Source organism: Triturus cristatus, chromosome 3_2 (genome assembly GCF_964204655.1).
Source record: "Triturus cristatus chromosome 3_2, aTriCri1.1, whole genome shotgun sequence".
NCBI classification, from domain to species: domain Eukaryota; kingdom Metazoa; phylum Chordata; class Amphibia; order Caudata; family Salamandridae; genus Triturus; species Triturus cristatus.
The window spans coordinates 199240677-199251962 of NC_140584.1; the positions used below are offsets into that span (position 1 = coordinate 199240677).

Here is an 11286-nt window from a genome sequence, read left to right on the forward strand (position 1 = left end):
TCTGCCTGGTGGATAAGTTCTTTGCTGAGCATGCTTAGGATGAAAAACGCTATTTAGAAACCTCACATGTAATGGGGCATTTAGCTAGCACTTAAGGTCATCTAAACACATGTTTGTTTTCCGTGTTAAGGAAACAAGTTCCTTCTGCAGTCATTGAAAGATGTGAAGTGGAGGCGTTTTCTAGCAATATATTGAATTAAAATGTAACATCACCTTAATTACCTACATGAAAAGCTAAGAGTTCACAGTTGGGAAGAGGCTGTACAGACTATGAAGTGACTTTAAACGTTCGATAGGCTATAAATGCTGCTTCCTATCCCTCTCTGTTCTCTCTCCCTGCCTGAAAGACCTTGGAATCGCTGGGTACTAATGTATCTCATTTAGGGGCAGAGTCAATAGCCAGCTTTTATTTTGTCCATAGGCTTAGTAGTCCCTCCTTAGTACCGCATTTTTCCTTCTTGTAACCTCCCATGAGGACACCCCCTGTTACATGTGTTGTTACTCTGTATGTTTAATTGACTCCCTCGAAGCACTACTTTCTTAAATGGCTTTCTTCTGCCTGTAATTGCATGCAGGACGCTCTCTCCCGCAATGCTTTTTTTATTTTATTTAACCAGCGCTACACGTCTCAGCTGGAATAATAGCCATTGACATCCACGGCAGAGTGTTAAGACCAGGGTACACACACCTCTAGCACAATTATCTCAGAGTTATATATTCATTTTCTTCAATTTATTCTTTGAGATTTGCAATTCAATTTATTAGACTTAAAACAATTATAAGGTGCTCCTAGAGACGGGGTCATCATCAGGACGAAAAATACATAGGAGACACCAAATGTTAGGGGCTACTGGCCGATCCATTCGGGAGGAATGCTCTTTGTCAAAAGAAGCTGTTGATCAAATGCAGACATGCGATTTTGAAACACATTCGTTATATTCCTTGGTGACACATGCACTTTTAAAAGCCCATGTCTTGTCTCCGATGGTCTCACATGAAAGATTCAAGATACGTTGAGGATTAATACCCCCTTGACTGTGGGACCAGTTGGCACTATCAGTTGGCGTCTCCTATGTATTTTTCATCCTGATGATGACCCCGTTTTGAATAATAATATATATATAGGGGGTCAAAACGTTGACAAAATAACCTATGTGGACTGTGTTTCAATATATTGATGGTGGATAGCAACAGTGGCTCTATGGGTGCCAACTTGAAATATCCAACTATTCCTATCAGCCACATATGTATATGTTTCTGTACATAGCACATATGCGCTTCTTGCACCAATAGTCACTTTTAGTGCGCCGTCACTCTCTGGGAATGCCTCACAATTATTTTAAGTCTAAAATTGAATTGCATATCTCAAAGAATAAATTGAACAAACTGAATATGTAACTTTGAGCTAATTGTGTTAGAGATGTTTGTGCCCTGATCCTAACACTCTGCCGTGGAAGTTAAGGTCTACACTTACCCCATAGGGACCACACTCCTTTGTGAAACATTGTCCAGCTCACATTACTGGGTCGCCCCTTTTTAGGTCTCGCCTGGCGAACACAGCGCGAAAGCGCGGTCGCCAGCGAGATCTATTGTTGCTGACTTGCCTCGGAAGAGGGACAGGAGATGGGCACGCGCAGGGCGATTGACGATTGGAGCTGATGCACACGCACTTACAGCCAAGCGGTGTGCACATCTCCTGTCCCCCTCCTGTCCCCCTTCCGTCCTCGCAAGCCAGCATGCAGTTTTACTTTCACTTTTTTCTTTTTTTAACTCACCCCATCGTTGGAGCGGCCCGCAACGGCAGGTCCGCTCAGGAAATAAACATTGACACTGTGCCTTCATCGGCACAACCACTGGACAAATGGAGAATCCCCCACTCACCCGGTCTGTGGGGGGAATCCTCCTGAACGACGGCTGGCTGCGGCGCGCTTCCGGAGCACTCCAGCTCCTCTATACTTCTGCCAGCACGACGTGGGGCTCTCTCCTTAGGCATGGGAGCCCCGCACTGCTATCTACCACTTTTCACCCGGGCCCCCTCCTGGGACCCGGGACTTCAGCTCCTGCACTTCCTCTCTGGCGCCGGGGCTCCCTCTTCACCACGGCTGCCCCGGAAGGGGACAGGCGCTGCCTGCACCGGCCGCACGTGCTGCCACTGGGCACGCGAAAGTTACAGGTACCGCGCATGCGCGGGCAGCCCTCGCCCTCCCAGGTCTCCTCCCCGGCCCGGATGTGGAGCTGCTTTCTGTTTTACATCTTTTCAGGGCGAGTATGCATGATATTTCACTGTTAATGTGTGCCAGGTATTGTGACACATTTAACAAAAAAGAATTGCCCTTTTGTGTACCTTCATAGTATAACACAGCTGCGACGTTTGTGTGCGGTCACTAATACACACATACCAAACATGTGGAACCTTAAACGGTGACGATTTTGTAAAACTGGGGATACATTTAATTTCCCATTAACATTGAAGTGGTGGGAGTAACACATGCGGAGTGCAGGTGCTGTTTATTCCGACCGGGGTCGAGGGCTGCAGGACTAGAATAGACCCTGGCTGTCACACGGCGTGACCAGATTCCAGCAGGGGGCTGCAGGCCGGCGTAAAAAGGACTGCCCTGTTAAGCATGTGCCTGAACAGCCTACTTCAGAGAGGCATTCAGCGTGCCCAAAACATGCTGTCTTGGATTTAGAACAAATTACAATGCGTGCTCTATACTCTGGCAGCATATAAGCGGCACTGACACCCAAACGAGAGTGAATCTGAAACAGGGGTGATAATATGTGAGTGTTAATAGCCACATGATATTTGGCATTGTTATGTGGGATCATGATAATAATGGCGTGCGCATGATAAGTTGCCACTGATCAGGTGAATCTTACAGGACAGTGTGGTAAAAACCTCGACGCTGATATGGCTAAGGCCGGGGAATAATTTGAAACAGATCCACAACAATGTTTACATATTGTGAGTGATTTTCTTTTTTTTTTTATACCAGAGATTATTTTTTAAATGTTACAGCAGTCACGTGAGACTCCCCTTGTGCAACACTCTTGTCTTGGCTAATTTCCGACAATTGTGAGATCGGCCAGCCAGGGCAGTTGTGAATTAAATGTGCCAGGCCATTAAAATGCGACGGCTGCTGAGAGGCAATCAAAACAAAACTGCCTCAGCCTGTCATTGTCAATGCTTCTCATGCCAATCAGACCTTGCGTGATCACGTTAGGGCAGGTACCTTGTTGAAAAGACATCAACCGGCAAGGCGACACCCTTCGGAACTGTCCGGGGATGAGAGCACGCAATGTCTGCTGGGTCCGGATATTGTTTATTTTGCTTGAGAACAAAAACACTGAATGACACTGCCGCACTTGTGTTCAAGTTCAGTTTCTGATATTTACCCGCCGAGCAGCTAGAGCAGACTTCCATTTATCCATTAGGTTGCAAGTCATTTATTAAAACAAAAGTGATCAGCGCCACTTTTCAAGCACAGTGCTGCATGTCAGCGCAATTGCTAATGCTATGCAGCCTGAGCTCCTAGCACGCCTAAGTAGGTTAAGGGAGCGCTATAATTGGTGTGGCTAATGCACTTTAGTTCGGTCAGGGGCGAGCTGGCCCTAGGCCCGGGACGCCAATATTCCGAGGGGCGCAGCAGGGAGCTACCAGACTTAACAATATGCCAACATCAGCTGGTATTTTCCACTTTGTCTCAATCGGTCCCGTTAAAGACTCTGTAATCAGCCCTTAATGTATTCCAGCGTAATTGTTAGCACCCTGTCAACTCCCTGCCCCCTCCCAACTCCCTCACACCACAACGACCTCGTCCACCCCTGCAACAAACTCTAAATGTTCTTACTGCTCAGGTCGCTGTCCAGAACAATCCTATTTAGGGCCGGCAATGAGTTCAGTGATGCGTACACCAGCACCAAAATGCGTTAGCCTAACCCCTGACAGGTGGTGGTACTTGGCAGGGCTGTAAGGGTCCACAGCCTTGCCCCGCCCCTGAGGAACAGCAGATGCTGTGGGTCAATCAAGCTTTGGTATTGATGGAATTTAGGAATGTTATTTACGGAATGTAGAAATGTTGTCATTGTTGTCGTTCTAACCCATCATGTAGAACTCTCACGAGTTCGGGAGAAAGCCGGTTGGAAGGAACAATAAACGGCACAAGGAGTAGTCCTAGAAGGAGGTTTCTCTCTGTGTGCTCCTGATTGAGGTATAAATAAAGGTATCACATATCAACTCAAATCTCAAAGTGTATCTTTACACGTGGCAACAAGCTATATTACCCCAACCTACTATATAAACAATCATTTGCAATGCAATAGGTCTCGCATTTACGCGAGTTTAAGCAATTGGCATTGTAAATGACAATGCCTTTTATTTCTGTTTCAAAAACTAAAACTAAAAAAAAGGCTTTGTTATTTGCAATGTCAATAGCTCAAACTCACGTAAATGCGAGACCTATTGCATTGCAAATGCTTGTATTTTTAAGGATCAGCTGGAATGACATTGGCTGCACCTTTCTTTTGTTAGTGGCGATCGCCGAATGCGGCTGCATACCTTATTTTTTCTTTTTCTTTACTCTTCTTACAATGGTGGCCCTCCCCGCTTTACATTTACACATCTTAAGCTAAAGCACAGGTGCCGCGATTGCTTCAAAAGTAATGAAAAAGAAAAAAAATGTGTCCCCCACGTCTGTTTTTTTTCTATTTCTTTACTTTTGAACCAGTCGCGGCACCGGCGCTTTAGCTTAAGATGTTTAAAGCTAAAGTGCGGCTTCCGCCATTGTAACAAAAGTAAATAAATAGAAAAAAAAGCATGCAGCAGCCATTTTTTTTACGATTGGTTCACTTTAATATCCCAAAAATGTTTTTTGTCCATTTGTTTACTTTTGGAGCAATCGCGGCACCCGCTCTTTAGCTTAAGATATTTAAAGCTAAAGCGCAGGTGCCACCATTTAATGCAGTCCGACTGTGTGTGATGGCATGAAACATGCTGAGTATGTCTGGCTCCAAAAAACATAAGAGCTCTAGGCCAGTTAACTTTTTGAGACTGTGCGTGAGCAAGACCACATACGCTAACAGGAAAACAGCATTTACATTCTTTCTTACAAACTAAAAGCATTATTTATCATTAAAAAAATGCCAGACCCTAACATGCTCAGCGTGGCCAGTCGTTTCTCGTCCATGCGCAGTCGGTTTCTCGATCATTGTAAAACGCACTTTCCAGATTGATAAGACGCTCTGCCACATTCATCCTGCCTCTCTGAAGGTCCAGCCTACATCTGAAAACAAGCATTTGCAATGAAATAGGTCTTGCATTACTGAAAGTTTGAGCTATTGGAGTTGCTAATAAAAATGCAACGTAATAGTTTAAACTTTCAGTAAATCGAGAGCTATTGCATTACATTGCACCCGCGCTTATTGCTTGAAAAGTAATAAATAGAAAAAAAACATTGCTATGCAATAGCTTTCGCATTACTGAAAGTTTGAGCTATTTACGTTGCATTATTATTACCAACGCCAATAGTTAAAACTTTCAGTAATGCAAGACCAATAGCATTGCAACTGCTGGTTTCCTTGGATTCTGGTGTCATTGTAGGCTAGTCCATTCCTCACTCACTATCTTTGTTATGTTAATTCCCACAATACGTTTTGTGTATTCTGTTTTGAATACTGTTTTCCAATTTGGATTCAGCGGATGTCTCTTCAACATACTTGTCTGTAATGTTGAAGTTATACATTTTGGTACAAAAAGTTATTTAAAATAAAGTTCATCCTTCTTTATATTCTTGTTGAGTACTTTACAAACGTGATTATTAAGATGTGACATTCATAGAGCACTGAAGATTAGGTTTTTACATAAATGTGTAACCAATGTTCTCTTTTGTAAGGTGTTTCGAAGGCAATCTTGGACGCTGCTGGACAAATTGTGGAACAAGAATGTGCTCAGAAAGGTACAGTTCAACATGATAATAACTGCTTACAGCATGGCCATACTTGGATTTCAGAGCAAACTATCAGCTCCCCGTGGGAGTCGCACTCAAAGAACATATTTCCCATGTAGTCTCATTCCTTTTGACTGAAGGTATACGTTGTCAATTCCTCCCACACTGTTCACAGCAGGAGATCCCCAAGTTTTCTTCATTGCTCTCGGACCCCATTTTAATGTCTGCTGCCTTTAACAAAAATACTTTAGACCCCCTATATGCTTTGCTCATGAGCTGCCTCTTTTCCTGTTGATTTGTGGCTCTCTGGTCTCTTTATAAAGTTTTAACTGCCACTAATTAAAGGTGGTTTCTTGTGCTGACTTGTAATTCTTGTGGTGCTTCAGGTAGCATTTTCAAAATTTGCGGTTGCACTTCTGCTGCTCTTATTCCTCTGTTTAGCAGATTGTCTCAAGAAAAGACAGTTTTTGTGAATCTGGTCATTTGAGGATGTTGCCATATTTTTGGGAGAATTTCTGTTTCAAGAGATGTTCATTAGTTGTCAGATTCTGAAACACTTCTCAAAAAAGAGAATCTTTCTTTGCAGCTATTCATGCTGAATTATCAAGTAAAGGATATATTTTCATTTCTTTTTGTCATTAAATACACATTTTGTTTGAACTTTTATAACCCAGTCAATCTGTGAATGCATATGGTGGCAGTGCTAGCTAACCCTATTTGTATTTACCTATTAAAACCGTTCCAGGAAGCATACTCTCACCATAGGAAAAACTGCACTGTGGACCTAAGGCACAGAGAGACTCAGCTGTCACAGAATCTTGCATAGAGGCACCTAATCTCTCGCTTCATTTTAACACTCTTTGTAACTTGGCTCACTCTTTTTTCTCAGAATATGTTTCTAAATGTTTTTCCCTCTACACAGCATTATTTATCTTTAGCTTCATTTTCCAATATTTTTCTCCTAGGACAATTTTTAAAATAGAAATGTTTACTCCTTAACGTTGTTTAAGATTCACCAAAAGCCTCCATTTGGTCAGGGTTTTGGGCAGTGGTATTGTTCCACATTTGTTTTCTCCATTTGTGCTTTGACTTTTTTTCAATGGAAAGAAGGTTTACTTGCATCTTTTTTCAGATGCCTTCAAGAAGGCTCATTTTGTATCACTAACCTGGAAGGAGCTTTTACAGAAAACGGGCCATGGAGAGAATCCCATCTATGTTCTTTTCCTTCTGGCACCTCTTATAGGTTTACCAATTCTATGTCTTCGAGAAATGTCCTCAGTGTCATAAGGAAGCAGGAGAGACCACAAAAGCCTCAATTGTCCAAGTTAGGTCTTCAACTTAAAAAAAATGGCCTCTCATGCCAAAGCTCATCCTTTTTACTTCAGGGTGAGCAAACAAAAGGAGATGATGGACGGAGCGCTGAAACTTTTCAGACACTCGCCCCCAGTTACAGATCAGGGTTGAATCCTTCCTCGTTCTTTAGCTCACTTTGCTACCCCAGTTCAGACCTAGCCATATGCAAATCAGTCTTCACCCTGCTCCTCATTGGAACAGTCCAGCCCAAACTGCCAAGCCAGGTCTACTCTGGACCGGCAACAAGCATCCTGGGACCGGTTTCGAGGTAACACCCCTCATCAGCCAGGCTAGCTTGAATCCAGTGGCAAAGTGAGCAAGGGACCCAAGTCTGGGCATATCCTGCCAACTTAGGGCAAACAAAGCAAATGCAAGGAGATGATGGTCGGAGCGCTGAAACTTTCAGACACTCACCCCAGTCATAGATCTGGGTTGAATCCATAATTGTTCTCTAGCCCAGGCAGTCATTGACTCCGATAACTGTAATGGAGCTGTAGCAATGCTGAAGGCTGAGCTATTATTGTGTTGGTACCATGGATTCAGGAGGTAAGGGCACCAGCACAGGCCATGCTGTTACCTCAGTCCTATATTTTGGCTGGGGCTGCAATGCCAGGAGTCACAACGAACACTGTATGCATTGGATGATCAGGCTCCTCAATTAAATCTGACTTCATTCCTCAGGGCCGTATTTCATAATACCCTTGATATCAGGAGATTCCATTAGTTCATAGAACTTTAGGAGAGTCAATAAGAATAAGGACAAAATCGACATTCAGTGGAGTCTTTGTGATGGGTTTTCCAGAGAAATCAGGGTATTAAGAAGTCCACTGCATAAAGTGTACTAGAGTACTATTGGAACCATGTCATAAGTGGGTCCATGGTTTTCACAGGCAATGTTTCTATAATGTGGCATAAGTGTTATCATGAAGTACATGTACCTATGACATCAAGAAGCCACTGGGTTTTCCCTCCTAGGGTAGTTTTTCTTGAGGTCTATCATCTACAATCACTGAATATCCTCAGACTTGAGGCTTTCGTTATATGCCACTTTTTAGGTCTCGCCTAGCGACGCAGCGCATGCGCTGCTCACTTGCGAGATATATTGTTGTCGATTTGGCTTTGGAAGCGGGGTGGAAGCTCCACCCATGCTTCTGATTGGTGCGGCTCCAAAATGCGTGCTTTTCATTGGAAGGGAGGCATGTTTTATTCCCTCCTTGTCTCCTGCTCGCCATGGCTGCCCGGACAGATGTGCACACGTACAGTGTGCACGCATGGCGCGCCTCCAGTTTCTTTTGCATTGTATTCTCCCCTGTCCTACGGGCATCTGTTTTCATCATGGCGTGTCAGCGCATCGCGCGCATGGCACGCTTTCGCTTTCCTGCATTTCCACTTAGTCTGTTTTCATCACAGTGTTATGTAGACTGAGCGCACAACTTTCCTTATTCCGTTTCTCTTACTGCAGGCACGACTGCTTTGGTGCCTTCTTTTACCTCCCTCCCTCCCTCCCTCCCTCTTCCCTACCTTCCCCCCCCCCTCCCGTTGTCCGTGCGTTGTTAATCGCCCCTCCCTCCCGCTTGTATCTCCGTGTTGGGTAACCCTCTACCCACACTTCCATGTTGTTTGGCTGGGATGTGCGCTCTTGCGAGAGGTGTGTTACTTTCATAACATTCAGGTGCCCCTGGGGCACCCCCCAGACTGACTTTGCAAGTGTCTGGGAACGAGGTGCAGGCCGGGCGCTGGGGCTGCTGCTGTGCCTTGCGCCGTCGCTGCTGCTATGAAGTTGCTCCCAGCGCTCCCTTCAGAACCCAGCCATCATGGACCCCGCCATGCCCCCTCGCTGACTCACTGCTGAGGATCACACCTCCGTAGGAGCGCCGGCATCTCTCCCAGCCATCATTGGCCCCTCCATGCCTGCTCGCTGACTCGCTGCTGAGGATCACACCTCCGGAGCAGCGCCGGCATCTCCCCCAGCCCTGCCAGCATGTCTGCGCCCAGCAGATCAAGGGTTGCAGTGGTCTGTGGTGCTTAATACATATGAAGGTGCTCCCAGCGCTCCCTTCAGAACCCAGCCATCATGGACCCCGCCATGCCCCCTCGCTGACTCACTGCTGAATATCACACCTCCGTAGGAGCGCCGGCATCTCTCCCAGCCATCATGGGCCCCTCCATGCCTACTCGCTGACTCGCTACTGAGGATCACACCTCCAGAGCAGCGCCAGCATCTCCCCCAGCCATCATGGGCCCCTCCATGCCCGCTCGCTGACTCACTGCTGAGGATCACACCTCCGGAGCCGTGCCGGCATCTCTCCCAGCCATCATGCGCCCCTCCATGCCCGCTCGCTGACTCACTGCTGAGGATCACACTTCCGGAGCAGCACCGGCATCTCCCCCAGCCCTGCCAGCATGTCCGCGCCCAGAAGATTAAGGGCCGCAGTGGTCTGTGGTGCTGAATACATATGAAGGTGCTGCATGCGCTCCCTTCAGAACCCAGCCATCATGGGCCCCTCAATGCCCCCTCGCTGACTCACTGCTGAGGATCACAACTCCAGAGCAGCGCCAGCATCTCCCCCTGCCATCATGGGCTCCTTCATGCCCCCTCGCTGACTCACTGCTGAGGATCACACCTCCGGAGCAGCGCAGGCATCTCTCCCAGCCATCATGGGCCTCTCCTTGCCCGCTTGCTGACTCACTGCTGAGGGTCACACCTCCGGAGCAGCGCTGGCATCTCCCCCAGCCCTGCCAGCATGTCCGCGCCCAGCAGATCAAGGGCCACAGTGGTCTGTGGTGCTGAATACATATGAAGGTGCTGCCAGCGCTCCCTTCAGAACCCAGCCATCATGGGCCCCTCCATTCCCTCTTGCTGACTCACTGCTGAGGATCACACCTCCGGAGCAGCCCCGGCATCTCCCCCAGCCATCATGGGCCCCTCCATGCCCGCTAGCTGACTCACTGCTGAGGATAACACCTCGAGAGCAGCGCCAGCATCTCCCCCAGCCATCATGGGCCCCTCCATGCCTGCTCGCTGACTCACTGCTGTGGATCACACCTCGAGAGCAGCGCCAGCATCTCCCCCAGCCATCATGGGCCCCTCCATGCCTGCTCGCTGACTCACTGCTGTGGATCACACCTCCGGAGCAGTGCCGGCATCTCTCTCAGCCATCATGGGCCCCTCCATGCCCGCTCGCTGACTCACTGCTGAGGATCACATCTCTAGAGCAGTTAAAGAACTGGACAAAATCCCTCAGACATATTTGGATAAAATCATTAAGGAAATTGATTGTCTCTTCGCCAGATGGAGGAATTTTCCCTTGACAATCTACGGGAAGGTTAACCTGGTGAAGATGGTTACTCTCCCCAAGCTGACTTACCTGTTTAACGCAGTTCCCTTGGCTTTTCCAAATATGTGTATACGTAAGGTTCAAAGTAAGATCGGGAGCTTTGTCTGGGGAGATAAGGGAGTAAGGTTATCATAGAAGAAGTTGAGGCGCAGGCTCACTGAGGGCGGGTTGGCTCTCCCAGACATCAGATGGTATTCTGTTGCATTCCAATTTAAAGGTGGTCGGATGCTACTTTCTAAACCAACGGAGACTTCATGGGGAAGGTTGCTGGGTGAGATGGCGTGGAGAAGGCTTTTTATACAAGTTTGGGGCCCCAAGGTTCTTTAAACAAGTGCGTTTGAAGGTCCTCACGGCTGCCCTGGAAACAAGTTATAAAGTGAGATGTAGCTGGGAAATTGGATATTATTCAGAATTTGCCCCAATATGGGACTCCCCTGGGACACCACTCTGTCTTCAAGATCGTTTGACTGTACCAATTAGGAGAGCAGGCATAACCATTTGGTCTGACTTGGTGGATGTAGATGGAATCCATCCTTGGGAGCTACTAAGAGCCAAGTTAGGCCCTGGTTTTTCTAAGTTTAAGTACCTACAACTTAAATCTTGGTTTGAAGCAGAAAAGGGGGATATAAGTGGAGATTGGGATACGGAAT

At 46.7% G+C, this 11286-nt stretch overlaps 1 protein-coding gene across 1 annotated transcript in view; it reads left to right on the top strand.

Annotated features, from left to right (window-relative positions):
• Positions 1–11286, top strand: part of PARP14 (poly(ADP-ribose) polymerase family member 14) — a 924447-nt gene that overhangs the window by 452513 nt on the left and 460648 nt on the right. Inside the window, exon 12 of the mRNA XM_085647500.1 lies at positions 5892–5954. Coding sequence (XP_085503626.1) covers positions 5892–5954 — 63 coding nt within the window. The remainder of the gene's footprint in view (positions 1–5891; positions 5955–11286) is intronic.